This window comes from Mobula birostris, chromosome 2, assembly GCF_030028105.1.
Source record: "Mobula birostris isolate sMobBir1 chromosome 2, sMobBir1.hap1, whole genome shotgun sequence".
Taxonomy (NCBI): domain Eukaryota; kingdom Metazoa; phylum Chordata; class Chondrichthyes; order Myliobatiformes; family Myliobatidae; genus Mobula; species Mobula birostris.
Genome location: NC_092371.1, coordinates 149,936,133 through 149,958,450, shown reverse-complemented (window position 1 = coordinate 149,958,450; position 22,318 = coordinate 149,936,133). Strand labels below are relative to the sequence as shown.

Below are 22,318 nucleotides of genomic sequence, written 5' to 3'. Positions count from 1 at the left end.
CGAACTTAAGTCTGAATTTAAGACTTATTTCGGTTTGTTGGAATCCAAATTAGATCAAATTAATTCCAAAGTGGAGGCTTATGCCAAACGTCTTTCTCTTCTTGAGTGTGCTACCGATGATTTAAAACGTTGCTTTCACGATTTGGAAACTGCTTGCTCCAGCTTGAGGGATTATAACAGCAAGTTAATATCCAAAGTTACGGATATGGAAGGTCGGAGTAGACGCCAAAATTTACGAATCCTCGGTTTGCCGGAGGCTACCGAAAGTGGTTCTTCAGTTGAATTTTTCTCTACTTTGTGAGATTTTTAGGAATGATATTCTTCTGATCCCACCCAAGTTAGACAGAGCTCACAGTACTTTTATGCCTAAGCCAGAATCGGGCCGTAGGCCGCACCCAGTAATTCTGTTTTTATCGCTCTAAAGTGAAAAACCTTTTGATTATGGAAGCACGTTGGAGAAGAAAGCTGGAATACAAGGGTCAATCTATCCGTATTGTCGAGGATTATGCTCCCCAAGTTCTGAGTCTACGTGCTGAATATAAAGGAGTCATGAAAGAGTTCTACAATCGTGGACTCAGGCCCTCTCTGCATTTTCCAGCTCGTCTCCGAATAACTCTTGCTACTGGAGAAAAAAAGTGGTTTAACTCAGTTACAGAAGCTCAGAAATTTATCGAATGTCTCTCTGCTACTTCCATTTCCTCAGATTTGGTTTGATTATTTAAAATGATGGACAAGTGCTTTTTTTTTTCTTCATTTTTTTTCCTGATCTTTCTTTTTCAAGTCAGTGAATTTTATTCATAGTTTCTCGCAGGTAGGTTACTAGGTAAAGTTTGTGTATGTGTTTCTTGGTTCATATCTTTTCTTTTGGACTATTATTTTGAGTTAAGCTTAATACATTTTGGTGGAATTGTTTTTCTTTTTTCTTTTTGAAGATCTTTTCATATACAATTGTTTTGCAACTTTTGAACAACAGTCTGCAAAGTTTAACCTAGCTAATACTCATTTCTTTAGATATCTTCAAATTAGACATTTTATTAACCCTTTAATACCAAATTTTCCTGAGATGCCCGGGAAAAATGTTGTGGACTTGTTTCTTTGTATAAACCCATTGGATAAAAATCTAATATCTACTGTTCGTGGTAAGTTAGCGACCTTGAGGCGTGCCCCCTTTGATAAAATTAGAACTACCTGGGAGCATGATTTAAGTATTTCTCTGACCGACGAGGTTTGGAATTCAATTCTTAAGTCAGTTAACTCAACCTCTTTCTGTGCTCGCCACTGCCTTTTGCAGTTCAAGGTTGTACATAGGGCTCGTTTGTCTAAAGCCAAATTATCGCGGTTCTATTCTGATATTAGTCCCTTTTGTGACAAGTGTATAGTGGGCGAGTCTTCTCTTACCCACGTGTTGGGCTTGTCCCAGTTTGGAGAAATTTTGGAGAGATGTCGTTTTAACTTTATCCCATATCCTTAATTGCCATTTAGAACCTAACCCTTTGATTGCTCTTTTTAGCATCTTGGGTGAAGTTGACAAATGTTTGAGTCCAACTAAACAGCGAACATTGTCTTTTGCCTCTCTTTTGGCTAGACATTTAGTTCTGGGTGGAGAGATGTTGCCCCACCCACTCATGCTGAATGGCTAACCCTAACCCTAACCCTAATGCTTAGACCTTGAAAAGATTCATTTTTCACTTCTTAATTCGGACATAAAGTTCCATAAGGTGTGGGGACCTTTTCTTGATTATTCTCACTCATAACTCCTCTTCAGATTAAAGGTTTATCTTCCTTTTTTTTCAGTGTTTTACATCCAGCTTTCTTTTCTGGTTAACTCTTTGGGTGTTTTTGTTATGATGTGAAATATAGTTTAGGTAGTAGGCAATACACTTTTTTTTGACCTTCACAGCTCTGTGGCAACAAAAGCTCTGGTTAGCTTTTCTTTATATCGTAATGGTTGGCTTGGAGTGCGTAGTTGGAAGGTGGGGTGGAAACTAACTTTATGTGATTTTATTTTGGGTGCTTTTTCTTTACCGTTGTCAATTGTACATCAGACACGTTGGTTTTGCACTGTATAAGTCTCCTTTTTGTTGGTGTTTTTTTTTTCTTCCAATGTAGAAATTCATTTAAAAAATTAATAAAAAAGAAAGAAATTTGTGAGGTCATCATCTTGGTGGAAAAAGAATCTTCTTATAGAATGTATTTTTTTTTAGTGGTGAAATGTTGAAAGGTCTTGCTTTGCTGTTCAGAAGTACACAAATCACAAAGTTAGCATATTGGCACACAGGATGCTAACCGTGTGATTTTTTTTGGTGTGAACTGATAGCTTACTGCAACTATATAAGGCTCTGTTGAAACCTAACCTGAGAATATTGTGTATAAGTCTGATCCCTAAGAAAGAATAGATTTGTGATATAAATTAGCCTGGTTTCTTGCATGTGGAGACTTCTGTCCATTGAGGAGTTATTAAATGGATCAGTGGCATAATCTGATAGAAACATGCAAACTTCTTATAGAATTTGACAGGATAGATCCAGGAATAATGTTTCCCATGATTGGAATCTCTAGAACCAGGATTCACAGCTGTAAAATAGGAAGCTATACATGAGATTAAAGATGAAAAGAAATTTTTTCACCCAGATAGTAGTGTTGCTGTGGAACTCTCTACCCCAGAAAGCTGTGGAGGCTGTTTCTGAACATTTTCAAGTTGGAAATTGATAAGTTTGGATGTTAGGGGAGTCAAAGGACACAAGAAAGTGGCATTGTGGTAGATGATCTTCCGTAATCATACTAAATGTCAGAATAGCTATAAGAAGCCAAATGATCCAGTGTTTTTGTTCAACTGAGTCCAGTGCAACTTTCCTAAATCTTCAATGTAATGCCAAGTTACGTAAGTTCTGAAGAACTTTGCTTCAAATGCAGAGGAATTAAGAAAGAATATAATCTCCAGTTACACATCTCCATTTAATATCTATTCCCTCTTTATGTTTGTGAAAAGCATCAAGTTATTTAGTAATCTATAGCCGTTCAAAAAAAATACATTCCGTATTATTCACATCTTATGCTTAATGTATATTTTTCTTTAGTGTAGTGGAATTGACTGGGGATGTGACTCCAGATATGAAGGCAATCAAAGAAGCAGATCTCATTGTCACAACCCCAGAGAAATGGGATGGCATCAGCAGAAGTTGGCAGAATAGAAGTTATGTCCAAAAAGTGGCTATCCTCATCATAGACGAGATCCATTTACTAGGTAATTATTGAATATACAATGGATTTAGATACATTGACATCGATAATTCTGTATATTATATTCCTTTCTGTTCTGTAACTGTCATCCCATTGTTTTCATTTCCTACATAAAATGTTAGTTTTGCCATGTGCTTCTTCTATAAGCATGCTACAATAACCTCACATATCTTTTCTTTATGTGATCCTTTTTTTCCAAAAAGAATATATGCATCGTAATGAGAAAACAGCCAAGTGGTTTCCAGGCAGGCCTCTGGTAACACTGTTGTGAGCACTACAATACATGGGTACAGAAGTAATTCTTGAAAGCTTATCCATCTGAGCAATGTAACTTGAATTTTCAAGAACATTATGCTGTCCATATTAGTGTTTATAAATTTAAATTATAAGTTTATTCTCCTTGGATCTACATTATAAAGCTTCTACAAAAATTGAAATTTTTTGATTCTATACTCACAACTCTATGATTAAAATTAAAATCAATGCACAATAAAATTAACAGTTTGATCATGAGGGCAGAAAACTGGTGATGAAGTAAAAATTTCTTGGACGATTTGTGTAGAACTATCTGGAATTAAATAACATTGTGCAACATCAGAAGTTCACAGGCTGCATGCAGCATACTGTACACCCAATAGGTGATATGAGATTTCTCCAGATTTAGGCATTAGGGTATCATGAGCAGCATGGCTTCTAAATTCAAGCTGATGACCAAGGGGGTTAGTAGTAGAGAGGAAGTGAAATGATGTGTTGATATCAATGGGTGTTAAAGTTGAAATGATTGCTTGTCAAATTGGAACATTAATACCTTAGACTTTGGGGTTCACACAGTCAAGATGTGCCTTGGAGATCCAATGTGGGGTTTTGATAGGGGTGGTCTTTCATAGGCTCTGATGCAGGGGTAATAATGGTAATGAAGAACTGAAAGGGAAGCAATTTACTCATGTCAACCATTCCAGACTAGTGTTGTACTGGATCATATTGTTCTGGGTTGCTCAAAGATGTTCACTCCTCAACAGCATGATCCAAGCTCCCCCACATACTCTAAAAGGGGTAGTATATTAGGAGCGAAATTATCCTGTGCTTCCCTCCTGTGGAAATGGTGACAGGCACCCAGAGAAATTCACTGAATGATATTAAATGACTCAGAAATGGTGTCACAACATTTAACACTAGGGGAAGGAAAGATTTTCAGTTATATAATACCAGGAAAAAATTATTAAGCAGTTGATTTTCTTGGCACCAAGATGCTCAGTACCAGGACCTGCTGCATCTTCACCGGCAGCATGTGCTTGAAAATTATTTTCCTCACTGAGATGACCCAGAGTTAAGCCCCAGGCACTGGGTTTAAATACATAGTGGGGTACAAATCCAGTTTTACTACAAAAACAAAAACAAAGGAGAAAACCTTTCTTTCTGGGATCTGAAGAATTAAGAAAGAGTATAATTCAGCACCTTTTCCCCTTCTCCTGTCAGTAGAAATGGTTCTGCCGGGCTTAGAAGCTAAGCCACATGTGAAGGACAGGTGCTGGACTTGGTTGTCAGAGGCCATTTGGAGCATTTAATAGGTAGTGGGAGCTTGACCCCATTACCACCCCCAACCTTAAGGAACCAGGGAGCTTAACGTAAAGAAGTCCTTAGGCAGCAATGATTATAATATGACAGAATTCATCCTGGTGAAGATAAAGTCAGATGTATCATTATTACAGTGGAGTAACGAGAATTACAGAGGCATGAGAGAGGAGCTGACCAAAATTTACTGGAAAGGGACACTATCAGGGATAATGGCAGAACAGCAATGGCTGGAGTTTCTGGAGACAATTTGGAAGGCACAGGATATATACATCCCAAAGCTGAAAAATATTCTAAAAGGAGGATGAGGCAATTGTGAGTGAAAGGGGAAATCAGAGGCAACATTAAAATGTAATATAGCAAAATTAATGGGAAATTAGAGGATTAGAGAAAATTTTTAAAAACAATGGAAATCAACTAAAAATGCCATACGAAGATGAAATATGAAGAAAGAATTTCTTTTGTCAGAGGATGGTGAATCGGTGGAATTCTTTGACATGGACGGCTGTGGAGGCCAAATCATTGAGTAGATTTAAAGAGGAGGTTGTTTCATTTTTCATTAGTCAAAGCATCAAAGGTTACAGAGAAAAGGCATGATAAAGGGATTGAGGGGACAATAAGTTAGTCATGATAGAGCAAACTCAATGGACTGAATGGTGTAATTCTGCTCCTATGTCTTATGGTTTTGTTTCATAAATAATATGCATTATGCACATTGCAAAATTTGTTATTCTGTTTGTGTATTGAACTTCCTGTCTCAGATCTAAAACGATTTTATGTCTTTCTTGTTAAGCAAGATTAATATTTAAAAGCAATGTATTGTGTTTATTTGCAGGGGATGAAAGAGGTCCTGTGCTAGAAGTAATTGTGTCCAGAACTAACTTCATCTCTTCGCACACTGAAAACCCTGTCAGGATAGTAGGACTCTCCACTGCACTAGCAAATGCAAAGGATTTGGCTGACTGGTTGGGTATCCAACAGGTAAGGAAAATAATTAGACCATGAGGAGTAATTGCAGATAATGGGTTGATACCAAATGGATTATTTGTGTCTATGCACTTCGGAAGCACATACTGTTTAATCGTACATTGCAGAATCCAATCAGCAGTTTGTAAGCTACAGCTGACAGTGATGAAAGGATTTGCCTTTTGTCTACACAGCTGATGGTGAATTTCAATGAGCAGTAACAATGCACATTTGAATAACCACTTGTATCATTAAACAAAGCTCTATAACTCATTTCATATTTAATACTATATTGCCTTCTGTCATTTTGAAGCTCCTGCAACATTAATTTTTTTCTTAGTACAAAAATATAGTAGGATATACTAAGGAAATGCTTATAGAGACTAGTGATTACAAGATGACACAGCTTTTATAATTTTTTTTACACGACAAGCCTATTAATGCACCTAGATTGATGCATCTGTGGGATCTGAAAATAGCAAGTACATAAAACTCTGGTCATTCTCTGACTTCAGCCATTTTTCTATCAAAACTTTTACTTAATGTTTTAATAACTCTAAAATTGATTTCATTCCATCTCCATATGTCAGCTTGCTAAAATTCCAATTATCTGCATATTGCCCTGCTTGCCCATCATGGCTGTCATCACTACTTGCATTAGCTCCCAATTCCTACAAAAAATCAAGCATTAAATGATCAGTCCTGTGTGAGTTTCTTACAGTGCATATTTCTAACATTGCAGATGATCCTGAAGTTTGAACTCCCTATCCATTTCTTCCCCAGGATTCAGTCCTTTTTTTTTCAGTTTTTTCTGTAAAGCTCTTAAATTCTGGCTAGAGAAACTTAAGTAAAAGCTCAATACTTGAGGAGAAAATGTGGTTACTTATTTTGTGTAATAATTCATTGCATTTATAGGAGTAAGTTCATTCAGTTACTGATGAATTTATACCTACTAAAGATACAGAGTGTGTCCCATTTTTCCTTTTAAATGATGTGCAGTATTGCATGATGAACTTTTACTTTATGGATAATTACTTTGGAGCTTGCAAAAATTGTTCCAGTTTCTTTGCTTCTTTTCCTCTCCACGTCTGACACTACTGCATTGCTCTCTGCAAGTAATCAACATATTTGTGCATGAGTCTAGAAGAGCATTTGTCTGTAAGGTTAATCCCAATAGACTTTTACGTTTGTCACCTGGTACTGTATATGTCTGCACACAATGCATATATACACACAGGTGTACAAGTATTATCCCCTTGATAGAAATGAGCAGCAACAACCATGAGTGTTTTTTTTCTTCTTCTCCAATATCCCTGATGAATCTATAGATCTGGCTGGCAACTATAATACTGCATATGCTTCCCAAGGTATTGAATCTCTCAGTCCTAAAGGGACGTCCTGAAATAAAATAAAATGCATGAAATACAGTCGATCTGGTAGCTTCTCTGGAGAGAAAAACAAAGTCACTATTCCACCTTATTAACCTTGCATCAGAACTGCCCTTCCAGCATAGAATATACAATGCATTATCCTACTTTTTTTGTGAACTAGCTTTGAAGGAAAGACAAATTGTCGTTATGGTATATCATTCTTTTTATTTTACATTAAATGGCAAGGTATCATTCACTCTTAAGGTAGACAGAATGATGAAACAAAATGATAATGCTTTGAGGTATGTTTAAATAATATGGTTTATTTTTATATTTAATTTAGAATGGATTATTTAACTTCAGACCTTCCGTTCGTCCAGTTCCTCTTGAAGTGCACATTCAAGGCTTCCCGGGCCAGCATTACTGCCCTCGCATGGCCACTATGAACAAACCAACATTCCAAGGTGAATTGTTAAATTTAAAAATCAAGAGGAATCTTTTGAAATGTGTAATCTCTCCTTAAGTAAGAGCAAGGATTCCATGCTGAGGCTTTATAAGGCATTGGTCAGATCACAGTTTTGGGCCCATATATAAGAAAAGGTGTACTGGCCTTAGAGAGGGTACAGAGGAGGTTCACAAGAATGATTCTGGAAATGAACAGGTTAATATAGGCATAGCGTTTGATCATTCTGGGCCTGTACTTGCTGGAATTTAGAAGAATGAGAGGGGATTTCATTGAAACCTACTGAATATTGAAAGGCCGAGATAGAGTGGAAGTGGGGAGGATGTTTCCTATAATGGGGTGTTTGGGACCAGAGGGCATAGCCTCAGAATAGATGAGCATCCATTTCAAACAGAGATCAAGAGGACATTTCTTAAGCCAGAAGGTAGTGAATCTGTATAGGGATCGCGTTGATAGCTTTTCTAGTGTCAGAGTACTAAGATATGAGAGTGTCAACCAGTTCTCAAGAAATGTTAGACAAACTTGGGATGTTTTCTCTGGAGTGGCGGTAATGAACAGGTTAATGTATGAGGCATGTTTGATGGCTCTGGGCCTGTATTCGCTGGAGTTTAGAAGAAGGAGGGGGAACCTCAATGAAATCTACCAAATATTGAAAGGCCAGATAGAGTGGACATAGAGAATAGGTTTCCATTATTGAGAGAGTCTAAGATGAGAGAGCACAGTTTTAGAACAGAAAATGTCACTGTAGAGCAGAGATGAGGAGGGATTTCTTTCACCAAAGTGTGATAAATATATGGAATTCATTGCCGCAGTTGGTTGTGGAGGTAAAGTCATTGTGTATATTTAAAGTGAAAGTTGATAGGTTCTTGATCAGTAAAAGTATTCAAGGTTGTGGGAACAGGCAGGAGAATGATGTTGAGAGGGAAAATAAATCAGCCATGATTGGTGGATCATACGCAATGGGCTGAATGGCCTATTTCTGCTCCTTGATTTTATGAGTCTAAATCTATCTGTTTCTGTTCAGCTAAACTGCATATCATTGTGGACCACTAAGTGCTATATTGTACTGTGCTGCAGTTTTAACTGACCATGAATTCGTCAGCTTCTGATAAGACTAGAAATTAAAACCAAGACATGGATAGGACAAAGGAGGAGGTCCTGAAGAGAGATTTCTGGGAGTTAGGAAAGAAGCTGAGAAGCAGGACCTCCAGGGTAGTAATCTCGGGATTGCTAGCTGTGCCACGTGCTAGCGAGGGCAAGAATAGTAGGATCAGGCAGATGAATGCGTGGCTGAGAGACTGGTGCAGGGGGCAGGGCTTCAGATTCTTGGATAATTGGGATCTCTTCTGGGGGAAGTATGAGCTGTTCAAAAAGGACAGGTTACACCTGAACCCGAAGGGGACCGATATCCTGGCAGGAAAGTTTAATAGAGCTGTTAGGGAGGGTTTAGACTAATTTGGCAGGGGTACGGGAACTGGAATGACAGAGCGGAGGAAGGGGAAAACAGGAATAAACCTAAGATAGTGAGCAGTAAAAATGTCAGGAAAGACAGGCAGGTGATGGGGCAAATTTGTAGCCATTGGGATGAGTTGCAGTGCAATAAAGTTGCAGTGAAATCAAAGCGAGAAGTACCAAATACTGGTCTTAAGGTGTTATACTGAAATGCACGCAGCATAAGGAATAAGGTGGGTGATCTTTTCGTACAGCTACAGATTGGCAGGTATGATATTCTGGCCATCACTGAGAATGTCCAAGCATACACGGTGTGTCGGAAGGATAGGAAGGTAGGCAGAGGGGGAGGTGTGGCTTTATTGGTAAGAAATGATATTAAATCATTAGAAAGAGCTGATATAGGATCGGAAGGTGCAGAATCTTTATCGGTTGAGCTAAGAAATCGCAGTGGTAAAAGAATCCTGATGGCAGTTATTTATAGGCCTCCAAACAGCTGCAGAGATGTGGACTACAAATTACAACAGGAAATAGAAAAGGCTTAGACAATAGACAATAGGTGCAGAAGTAGACCATTCAGCCCGTTGAACCTGCACCGCCATTCTGAGATCATGGCTGATCATCTACTATCAATATCCGGTTCCTGCCTTGTCCCCATAACCCTTGATTCCCCTATCCATAAGATGCCTATCTAGCTCCTTCTTGAAATCATCCAGAGAATTGGCCTCCACTGCCTTCTGAGGCAGCGCGTTCCACACCTCCACTACTCTCTGGGGGAAGAAGTTCCTCCTCAACTCTGTCCTAAATGACCTACCCCTTATTCTTAAACCATGCCCTCTGGTACTGGACTCTCCCAGCATCTGGAACATATTTCCTGCCTCTATCTTGTCCAATCCCTTAATAATCTTATATGTCTCAATCAGATCCCCCCTCAATCTCCTTAATTCCAGCGTGTACAAGCCCAGTCTCTCTAACCTCTCTGCGTAAGACAGTCCGGACATCCCAGGAATTAACCTAGTGAACCTACGCTGCACCTCCTCCACAGCCAGGATGTCCTTCCTTAACCCTGGAGACCAAAACTGCACACAATACTCCAGGTGTGGTCTCACCAGGGCCCTGTACAAATGCAAAAGGATTTCCTTGCTCTTGTACTCAATTCCCTTTGTAATAAAGGCCATCATTCCACTAGCCTTTTTTTTACTGCCTGCTGCACTTGCTCATTCACCTTCAGAGACTAACGAACAAGTACTCCTAGATCTCTTTGTATTTCTCCCTTACCTAACTCCACACCGTTCAGATAATAATCTGCGTTCCTGTTCTTGCGCCCAAAGTGAATAACCTCACACTTATTCACATTAAATGCCATCTGCCAAGTTTCTGCCCACTCACCCAGCCTATCCAAGTCACCTTGAATTCTCCTAACATCCTCATCACATGTCACACTGCCACCCAGCTTAATATCATCAGCAAACCTGCTGATGTTATTCATAATGCCTTCCTCTAAATCATTGACGTAAATCATAAGCAGCTGTGGTCCCAATGCCGAGCCCTGTGGCACCCCACTAGTCACCACCTGCCATTCCGAGAAACACCCATTCACTGCTACCCTTTGCTTTCTATCTGCCAACCAGTTTTCTATCCATGTCAATATCCTCCCCCCAATGCCATCAGCTCTGATTTTACCCACCAATTTCCTATGTGGTACCTTATCAAATGCCTTCTGAAAGTCAAGGTACACCGCATCCACTGGATCTCCCGCATCTATCTTCCTGGTTACATCCTCAAAAAACTCCAATAGATTAGTCAAGTATGATTTGCCCTTGGTAAATCCATGCTGGCTTGGCCCAATCTTATCACTGCTATCAAGATATGCCACTATTTCATCTTTAATAATGGACTCTAGCATCTTCCCCACTCCTGATGTTAGGCTAACAGGGCGATAGCTCTCTGTTTTCTCCCTCCCTCCTTTCTTAAAAAGTGGGATAACATTAGCCATTCGCCAATCCTCAGGAACTGATTCTGAATCTAAGGAACATTGGAAAATGATCACCAATGCATCCGCAATTTCAGAGCCACCTCCTTTAGTACCCTAGGATGCAGACCATCTGGACCTGGGGATTTGTTAGCCTTCAGTCCCATCAGTCTACTCATCACCGTTTCCTTTGTAATGTCAATCTGCTTCAGTTCCTCTGTTACCCTATGTCCTTGGCCCATCCATACATCTGGGAGATTGCTTGTGTCTTCCCTAGTGAAGACAGATCCTAAGTACTTATTAAATTCGTCTGACATTTCTCTGTTTCCCATAACAATTTCTCCCAATTCATTCTTCAAGGGCCCAACATTGTTCTTAACTATCTTCCTTCCCTTCACATACCTAAAAAAACTTTTGCTATCCTCCTTTATATTCTTAGCTAGCTTGCATTCATACCTCATTTTTTCTCCCCGTATTGCCTTTTTAGTTAAGTTCTGTTGCTCCTTAAAAATTTCCCAATCATCCGTCTTCCCACTCACCTTAGCTCTATTATACTTCTTTTTGTAATGCTATGCTATCTCTGACTTCCTTTGTCAACCACTGTGGCCACTTTCCCCCTTTGAATCCTTCCTTCTCCGGGGGATGAACTGATTTTGCACCTTGTGCATTATTCCCAAGAATACCTGCCATTTCTGTTCCACTGTCTTTTCTGCTAGGATATCCAACCAGTCAAATTTGGCCAGCTCCTCCCTCATGGCTCCATAGTCTCCTTTGTTCAACTGCAATACTGACACTTCTGATCTGCCCTTATCGCTCTCAACTTGCAGATAAAAACTTATCATATTATGGTCACTACCTCCTAATGGCTGCTTTACTTCAAAATCACTTATCAAATCCTGTTCATTGCACAACACTAAATCCAGAATAGCCTTATCCCTGGTCGGCTCTCGTAAAAGCTGCTCCAAAGATGTATCCCGTAGGCACTCTACAAACTACCTATCCTGGGGTCCAGTACCAACCTGATTTTCCCAGTTCACCTGCATGTTGAAATCCCCCATAACTACTGCGACATTTCCTTTGCCACATGCCATTGTTAACTCCCTATTCAACTTGAACCCAATATCCATGCTACTGTTTGGGGGCCTGTAGATAACACCTATTAGGGTCTTTTTGCCTCAGTTCTATCTATCTTGTCAGAAGGGCAGTGCTATGATAATTATGGGGGATTTTAACATGCGAGTGGATTGGGAAAATCAGGTCGGCACTGGATCTCGAGAGAGAATTTGTAGAATGTCTGCGAGATGGCTTTTTAGAACAGCTTGTTGTTGAGCCCACTAGGGGATCGGCTGTACTGGATTGGGTATTGTATAATGAACCGGAAGTGATTAGAGAGATTGAGGTGAAGGAACCCTTAGGAGACAGTGATCATAACATGATTGAGTTCACTGTGAAATTTGAAAAAGAGAAGCCAAAATCTGATGTGTCGGTATTTCAGTGGAGTAAAGGAAATTACAGTGGCATGAGAGGGGAACTGGCCAAAGTTGACTGGAAAGGGACACTGGTGAGAAAGACGGCAGAGCAGCAGTGGCTGGAGTTTATGCGAGAAGAGAGGAAGGTGCAAGGTATATTCCAAGAAAGATGAAATTTTTGAATGGAAAAAGGATGCAACCGTGGTTGACAAGAGAAGTCAAAGCCAAAGTTAAAGCAAAGGAGAGGGCATACAAGGAAGCAAAAATTAGTGGGGAAGACAGAGGATTGGGACGTTTTTAAAACCTTGCAAAAGGAAACTAGGAAGGTCATTAAGAGGGAAAAGATTAACTATGAAAGGAAGCTACAAATAATATCAAAGAGGATACTAAAAGCTTTTTCAAGTATATAAAGAGTAAAAGACAGGTGAAAGTAGATATAGGACCGATAGAAAATGATGCTGGAGAAATTGTAATGGGAGATAAGGAGATGGCGGAGGAACTGAACAAGTATTTTGCATCAGTCTTCACTGAGGAAGACATCAGCAGTATACTGGACACTCAAGGGTGGCAGGGAAGAGAAGTGTGCGCAGTCACAATTATGACAGAGAAAGTACTCAGGAAGCTGAATAGTCTAAAAGTTGATAAATCTCCCAGACCAGATGGAATGCACCCGCCTGTTCTGAAGGAAGTAGCTGTGGAGATTGCAGAGGCATTAGAGATGATCTTTCAAAAGTCGATAGATTCTGGCATGGTTCCGGAGGACTGGAAGTTTGCAAATGTCACTCCGCTATTTAAGAAGGGGGCAAGGAAGCAAAAAGCAAATTATAGACCTGTTAGCTTGACATCAGTGGTTGGGAAGTTGTTGGAGTCGATTGTCAAGGATGAGGTTACAAAGTACCTGGAGGCATATGACAAGATAGGGAGAACTCAGCATGGATTCCTTGAAGGAAAATCCTGCCTGACAAACCTATTACAATTTTTTGAGGAAATAACCAATAGGCTAGACAAGGAAGATTTAGTGGCTGTTGTATATTTGGATTTTCAGAAGGCATTTGACAAGGTGCCACACATGAGGCTACTTAACAAGATAAGAGCCCATGGAATTACGGGAAAGTTACATACGTGGATAGAGCGTTGGCTGATTGGCAGGAAACAGAGAGTGGAAATAAAGGGATCCTATTCTGGTTGGCTGCCGATTACCAGTGGTATTCCACAGGGGTCCGTGTTGGGGCCGCTTCTTTTTACATTGTACATCAACGATTTGGATTATGAAATAGATGGCTTTGTGGCTAAGTTTGCTGACGATACGAAGATAGGTGGAGGGGCCAGCAGTGCTGAGGAAACAGAGAGTCTGCAGAGAGACTTGGATAGATTGGAAGAATGGGCAAAGAAGTAGCAAATGAAATACAATATTGGAAAGTGTATGGTTATGCACTTTGGCAGAAGAAATAAATGGGCTGACTATTATTTAAATGGGGAAAGAATTCAAAGTTCTGAGATGCAACAGGACTTGGGAGTCCTTGTACAGGATACCCGTAAGGTTAACCTCCAGGTGAGTCAGTAGTGAAGAAGGCGAATGCAATGTTGGCATTCATTTCTAGAGGAATAGAGTATAGGAGCAGGGATGTGATGTTGAGGCTCTATAAGGCGCTGGGGAGACCTCACTTGGAGTACTGTGGGCAGTTTTGGTCTCCTTATTTAAGAAAGGATGTGCTGACATTGGAGAGGGTACAGAGAAGATTCACTGGTATGATTCCAGGAATGAGAGGGTTAACATATGAGGAACGTTTGTCCACTCTTGGACTGTATTCCTTGGAGTTTAGAAGAATGAGGGGGGACCTCATAGAAAGATTTTGAATGTTGAAAGGCATGGACAGAGTGGATGTGGCAAAGTTGTTTCCCATGATGGTGGAGACTAGTATGAGAGGGCATGACTTAAGGATTGAAGGGCGCCCATTCAGAACAGAAAGGTGAAGAAATTTTTTTAGTCAGAGGGTGGTGAATCTATGGAATTTGTTGCCACGGGCAGTAGTGGAGGCCAAGTCATTGGGTGTATTTAAGGCAGAGATTGATAGGTATCTGAGTAGCCAGGGCATCAAAGGTTATGGTGAGAAGGCGGGGGAGTGGAACTAAATGGGAGAATGGATTAGCTCATGATAAAATGGCGGAGCAGACTCTATGGGCCAAATGGCCGACTTCTGCTCCTTTGTCTTACGGTCTTATGGTCTTAAAAGTCAACAGTTCTATGATAATTTTTCCTTTTAATAGTAGATGATGTTTACCAATGTTATGTACTTGAATAGATATTGATTGCAAAATATGAAAAGAACTTTGTGCATAGTCATTGTATTAGAAATTTTAAATTGCTTCAAGTATGAGAATGTAAATTAACTTTTACAAAAATAATCCATAGCTGGTAACATTTAATTATACTGTAATTATTTTATTGTGTTCCTAAAATAAGTCTAAATTGAATTAGCACTGAAAGTGTGCAATATCTCATATCTGTCTAGAAGTCAGAAGTTTCCTTTTACATGCACGCTCTTAATTAAAAAGGAAAATAGCACCACTGCTTGACAGACATAGTTATCAAATACAGAAATGAATCTGGAATGCATCTCCTGCCAATATACTGGAGACAGGTTGTAGCATGACCTTTGTGAGGGAATTAGATAAGTATATTGGTGATGTATATTTGCAAGGCTATGGAGAAGGGGCTCCCTCTTATTCAGTTGCTGTAGTACTGTAGCATGCTGGCATGTACATAGTGGAATGTATGGTCTTGTTGTTTGCTATAACCATTCTTTCATTGTGAGAGATCTGAAATCTGTTGTGCTTGTTATCCACACCCGCTTTTTACAAATTGTTTTAAGTTCAACTTATAATATCAAATATGCCTTAAATCAAGTATTTGAGTAAAGAGCCACAATTTCCAAGTGATGCTTTCCTCTGACCTTTGTTGTTGGGGTTCTCCATTGCACTGCCAAATATGAGCAACAAAATTTCCCATAATAACCACAAACCTGGCTGGACTGTATGTTCTCAGCTTAGCAAAGCACAATATTGAAACATAGAAGTGAAGTCTTAAAAATGAAATGTGACATGCTTATCTCATTTCACTAACAAGTGGTTATTAATTCCTTTGAGAGTACACTTCCTATTGATGGAGTAATAGCTGGAAAAATAAATTCTCAAAGTTTAACTGTTATGTTATCATTGTTAACACTTGCACATTATTTTAGGTCAGACTAATTACAGTTATATGGCTAAGCTTATTAGCTATATGACATAAATGTGTGTATTGATTTGAGGAAGAGGGCAGACTTGTCACTTCTGATTAATTACAGCCTGACAATAGCAAAGTACTAAACACTAATGAACAATAAATCTATGTTGGACTGATCAACACAGCTGTTCCTAAGGCACCAGTAAGTCACTAGATGTCAAGCATTTACAAATAGTTATTTTTCTTAACAGCCATTCGGAGCCATTCTCCATCCAAGCCTGTGCTGATCTTTGTATCCTCCAGACGTCAGACTCGTCTCACAGCTTTGGATTTGATAGCCTTTTTGGCAGCAGAGGAAGACCCCAAACAGTGGCTGCACATGGATGAGAGAGAGGTACAATGCTCTACATGAAACCCTAATTGGTTTGGTTGATATTTTGATTTTCAAAAAAATTTCTTTTATTAATATAGATGTTTTCCAGGTCAACAAAGTGGCAATGTGGACTCCTGCCAAATCAGTAACTCATTAAACTACTTGTGTAACAGCCCAAGCTGAACAAATTAAGTGTGTTAATAGAAAAATAACAGGCTTATTAATTTGATCTATCTTTGACTGAAGATGTAGATGCATGCATTGATAGGACTGCAGAAGCCTATTCCCAGATACAGACATTTGGTCAAAACGGTTGAATATGTAAACTCACTGTTTCCTTTTATGGTCAGTATGAAATCAAAGGGGCATTGATCATATGGTAGAAGGGAACCAGAGAATTGAAGTGTAGGGGGAAATTCAGAACTTAGGACCTAGCACAGAGATCAGAAATTAGGACAGAATATAAATAATCAACAGTAAGTAAAGAAGCCTTGGTGGAATAACAAGCAAGTGCTTTACTGTAAGATTTTATTTATTTATTTATTTGGTGATACAGAGTGGAACGGACTCGTCCGGACCAACAAACCATGCTTCCCAACAGCCCACCTATTTAACGCTTACCTAATCACAGGACAATTTAACTGTTGTCTTCTACTAACTGACTTTAGACTGAAGGGGGAAACCCACACGGTCGTGGGGAGAGCATATAAACTCATTACAAATAGTGCTGGAATTGAACTCTGAACTCCAACACTCTGTGCTATAATGGTATCAGCCTAATCACTATGCTATCATGGAGTGTGCAACATTTAGGCTCTCCTCAATCTACTTGAATTTATTTCAATGCTCCAAAATGAGCATTGCTTGTGGAAAGCCAAGTCTGACACAAAAAATGTGCAAAGGTTAAATAAGATTATGGCTTACAAATGATTATTATTGCATTTCATTTCCAGGTAAATACAGGTTTAATGGTGTGGTACTGGTATAGCACCAGGTGATTTAATTTCTGAACCTTGATGGTTGATACATAGAGTCAGACTAAGCTCCCAGGATTAAATTAATCTGAACACTAAATTCAACAGCCAGAGAAAAGATACACATGGAAATGCAATAAAGAGTAGTTTGGCTCTTCGCCCAAGACCAGGAAACTTCATATGACCGTGTAGCCACATACCACAAAAGCCAACAGTTTTGATAAGCAGTTTTGCTTCTTCATCATTCCAAATTTTGATAATTCTTCTTGCAAGTTCTCTTCCTGTTTTTCCACCTTGCTACGAAAGGAGTTCATTGCTCAGTGCAGAATTTCCAGATCATTCAAATCTTTGGATCATCTGGAAGTTCTGGACAGTGTACTTAAATTCTTGAATTGATTCTGAAAATCCTTTTTCAGTGTCTGCAGGTGTAAGTAGTACTCTTGCATATCACCGTTTATGTAACAGAGTGCCATATTTTGTATGCAGGGAAACAGAACATTTGTCTCCCAATGCTTTGCTTATATGTTTCCAATTTTCCAATAAAATTGGACACTACACTTTTTGCATGGATTAAATTGAAATTCTCACCCTGCAGTTTCATATTTAGAATGTTTATTTTGTCGTACAGATTGGCTAGGTATGCTACATCTCCACTTAAGAGGTTCAAACTTGTTTCCCAAGCTCTTGTTGGCTTTGAGGAAAGATTCAACCACAGTGTCAAAAAGATCAACGCAGCAGCCTTTTCACAACCAACACATTTCAGTGTGAAGAAGCAAGCATTCCTCTTCATTATTATCTTGCATAACTGGCAAAATATTCTACTATTTAATGGATGAGCTTTAATTTTATAGATAGCAGATATTGCAAGAGTCATGCTTGAAAAATGTTGCTGGCTGAGGTTTTTGGCTGCAAGATGTTGACAATGAATTACACAATGGATTGCAAACAGACTTGGGATTTACTTTTTCATAAATGCCACTAAACCTGCATGACGACCTGCCATATATAGTGCTCCATCTGTTACACAAGAAATTATGTTCCAAGTCAGAATATTTTTATCCTCAATACACGTTTTGAGCTCACTATAGGTTGATTCTCCATTGATATATTTTAACTTTTTACAAAAGAGAATCTCATCATAAACTTCAAAGTTGCTGGTGAACGCAGCAGGCCAAGCAGCATCTGTAGGAAGAGGTGCAGTCGACGTTTCAGGCCGAGACCCTTCGTCAGGAAGGAAGGGTCTCGGCCTGAAACGTCGACTGCACCTCTTCCTACAGATGCTGCTTGGCCTGCTGCGTTCACCAGCAACTTTGATGTGTGTTGCCTGAATTTCCAGCATCTGCAGAATTCCTGTTGTTCTCATCATAAACTTTTCCATTTTTGATAAACCGTACATATGCCATTAACAGTGCCTCATTGTCTCACACAGTTGACTCATCCAGTTGTATCCCAACTCTTTTTTTGTAGCTCTGTGCATAGTTGATACTTAGCGTCTTCACTCATTTCATCAATATGATGAGCTATAGAGTTATCACTCAGAGGAATTGATTTTAAAATACTGATATCCACTTTGAGAGCAGTGTTGATCACTTCTGATACAGCAAGCATCAGAAGTGCTGTTATTTTGGAAATGTTATAAGAAGCAATGAGACCACTATCATGGTAATTTTTAGCTTTCTTGGCAAATGACTCTAGTGTGCAACACTTTTCAAACGTTTCTTTCATCTTCTGCGGCTGAGTAGTACCTTAGGTAGCCTTTTCAGGATGCCTTTTACGGAAGTGTTCCTGCAACCTTGATGATTTTGTGGCTTCATTAGACAGTACAGTATCACTAATAAGACATACGGTGTAATGCTAATCTGACTGCAATGGAATAAAACCATACTCCAGGTATTTAACATTGTATTGACACACTTTCTGCAGTTTCTGTTTCTTAGCAGGATTAGAATTCAGGCTTCACTGCCTTCAGACTCATAGAGATTGCGCCATATGTTTTTATCCATCCTTAACGGGGCTAAATTAAAATTAAAAATTAACACAAACTAGGAATGCCTATCAGATGTTGACGAGGGCAGTGAATTGGCACAGATGGAAGGATGGTAGCAGCACGCAAAGGAACAGTAAGCCGAAGATGAAAGCAATCACAATAGCAGAAATTATGTTTACAAGGATTTAGATTGGAATCTGAATGTTAGTCAGGATAGAGCTGGTGTTCAGCAAGCTACCTTTTAGTGTGATTGACCAATCACGCAAGGTCTCATAATCCCCAAAGATGGTTCTTGATCGCATATATGAAGCCGAGGTCACTTTGAACACCTCAAGAGGAAACCTTGGGGTTGGCAAGTTTACTGATTGGCTCTATTTCACTGTTTGGTTCCGGCCAGCATTGTGTTGTAGCGCAACCTGTTTTCAGTAGATCTATAGAGAAAGTTGAGAGAGTTTATTTGACTTACCAATTGTTGAATTGCATGAACTTGTTCCATGCCACGAATTAAAAGAAACTGCTGGGCACCCTGGTTACTAATTTCTGCATTCCCAATAATGTCTTTTTGTTTGTTAAGGTCGGATGAGATTACCGAGTTTCAAACGTGTTGTGACGGCGAGTTGCTCACTGCCTGCAGAGCTATGGTTCTTCCTGTGTTCCACTGTCTCATCCTTTTTATTGGAAGTGTCTGCTCTACTAATGGTCAGTCAGGTCTCGTGTTTCACGTTAGGGTACCACTTATTTCCACCCCCCCCCCCATGACTTCTGTTTCCCCTAATGCCCCCTCGAGACATGTTGCCACCCCTTTTGGAATCACTGGTCCAGACTGGATGGTAGCAAGCTGTCTCTTTTTGTGCTCTATCCTCCTTAAAATAAGGCAAATATTCCGTGTATTTTCCGCATTTCATGTGCAAGTTTAACCTGATCCCGCTCTACAGCTGCATTTTATAGATGCTGTCCATTTAAATAATATTCTGTTTTTCTATTCTTCCTACCTCAGTTAATAACCTGTTTCCACTCATTTTATTCCCCTCTCTCCCTCTCTACCTCTGTGTGTGTGTGTGTGTCTGTCTCTCTCTCTCCCTCTCTCTCTCTCTCTCTCTCTCTCGCTCTGCAGATTCTGCGTTCTCCTTACAACTTTTGACCTATCTTTGTAATGTAAGGAAATTGTAAAATGCCTGCTTTCTTTGGCAATTCCAGCTAAATGCTTGCTTCCCTGCTTGTATCCACCTCAACATGCCTGTTTCCTCCAGGCACTGTAGTAAGAAATGGCTGTTTTGGCCATTACACTTGTTTTCATGTGTTTGCTGTTTGCAACCCAGTTATACCTGCCTATGTGTTTTGCACATTGTTAGGCATTAGCCAGAGCATAATGGATGGGAGAAAAAGGAGCATTAGGCAGCCAAGCAACAAAATGGAATAATGGCATTGGGCTTTTGCTAGTATAACCAGAAACAGAAGCCAACCTTGTCATGGGCAATTTTCAGAGTATTGAGAATTCCACCAAGGTGTTTTTAGCTATGCAGATAGCTGGATCAGACCATTTGTGGAATGGAGTATCAGCACTAATAATAATTGGATGGATAGAAAGGCGGCATTTGTAAGATTTTTTTCATCATCCGATTTCTGAATGGGCATTGAACCCATGAACACTACCTCATTGCTTTTTTATTTCCTATTTTTTGTGTGTGTGTGTGTGTGTGTGTATATATATATATACATACACTTAAATGTAAGTCACAGTTTGTTGTTCTATTATCATGTATTGCATTTTACTACTGTCGTGAAGTTAAATTTCACGACATATGCCAGTAATATTAAAACTGATTCAGATTCTAAATAAAAACAGAAGATGTTGGGGAAACATTCAACAAGTCAGACAACGTCTATGGAAAGACCTTGCATTCAAATTTTCAGCAATTTCAGAATAAGTATTAATACAAATTTTCAAATCTTACAACCAGCATTTTGTCCTGCATCTGAGATCTTAAATCTGTAATGATTTGAAATGATGAAAATTAAATGATCAGTATTGTCAGCTTGGAACACTGTTCTGATAAGAGAGCTGAATGTCTGTTGAGTCAACTTGAAAATGTTGCCACCATTGTCCAAAAGAATTAGGTTGTGCAATTTGTTAATTTGGCAGTGTCTTTTTTTGCATGCCATTGCTAATTAAGATGTAGATGATGCAGATGATATAAAAATGCTGGCCCTGAGGACATTAAGAGCTTATCATGTGATGTATCACTGGTATTGGTAAATTGGTTTATTATTGTCACATGCATCAAGGTATAGTGAAAAACTTATCTTGCATAACATCCGTTACTAAGGACCCCCAGCACCCAGAGCTTGCCCTTTTCTTACTGTTATTATCAGGGAGGAGGTACAGAAGCCTGAAGGCACACACTCAACGATTCAGGAACAGCTTCTTCCCCTCTGTCACCCGATCAAAAAATGGACATTGATCCCATGAACACTACCTCACTTTTGTAATATATATTATTTCTGCTTTTGCATGATTTTTAATCTATTCATTATACATATACTGTATTTGATTTATTTATTTATTTATTCTTCTGTATTACGTTAACTGCTTCTGCTAAGTTAACAAATTTCACAACACAGGTTGGTGATAATAAACCTGATTCTGATCCATACAGACCAATTCATTACAGCAATGCATTGAGGTAGTACAAAGTAAAACACTAACAGATGATGAAGTAAAGTGTTGCAGAAAAGAGAAAGTGCTCTGCATGTAGACAGTTAAGGTGCATGGTCACAATGCAGTATATTGTGAGGTCAAGAGTCATCTTATCATAATTGGGTAATTGCGGGACAGAAGCTGTCCTTGGCCTTCTAGTAAGTGCTTTCAGGCCTTTGTGTCTCCTGACCCATAGGAGGAGGAAAAGAGAGAATGTCTAGGATGGTGGGATATTTAAGTGCTGCTTGCTTTAGCATAGACAGAGAAGAATAGACAGAGTCTATGGAGGAGCAACTGGTTTCCATGATGTGCTTCATAATCACCAAGCCAGCAATTCTTGGAGTAAAATGATACTTGGTTGCAGAAGAAAGTGTTAGGAACTTGTTCATCAGCTTGTAGTTTATTTTCCATGACACGGGTTTGGAAAACAATAAGCAAAGGGGTGATTTTAACTACAATTTAATTATGTTAATTCCTATGGCTACAATTTAAGTTGATGCTTTTAGAGGCATAAAAATAGATTCTGGAACAAGCAAAAGTGCACAATAAGTTGGATTTG

At 39.3% G+C, this 22,318-nt stretch overlaps 1 protein-coding gene across 2 annotated transcripts in view; it reads left to right on the top strand.

Annotated features, from left to right (window-relative positions):
• ascc3 (activating signal cointegrator 1 complex subunit 3) overlaps window positions 1-22,318 on the top strand; it is a 387,895-nt gene that overhangs the window by 240,953 nt on the left and 124,624 nt on the right. For both annotated transcript variants that reach the window (XM_072250313.1, XM_072250317.1), the window contains exons 27-30: window positions 3,078-3,244; window positions 5,648-5,793; window positions 7,492-7,612; window positions 15,979-16,121. In XM_072250313.1, the coding sequence (XP_072106414.1) occupies window positions 3,078-3,244; window positions 5,648-5,793; window positions 7,492-7,612; window positions 15,979-16,121 (577 nt within the window). The remainder of the gene's footprint in view (window positions 1-3,077; window positions 3,245-5,647; window positions 5,794-7,491; window positions 7,613-15,978; window positions 16,122-22,318) is intronic.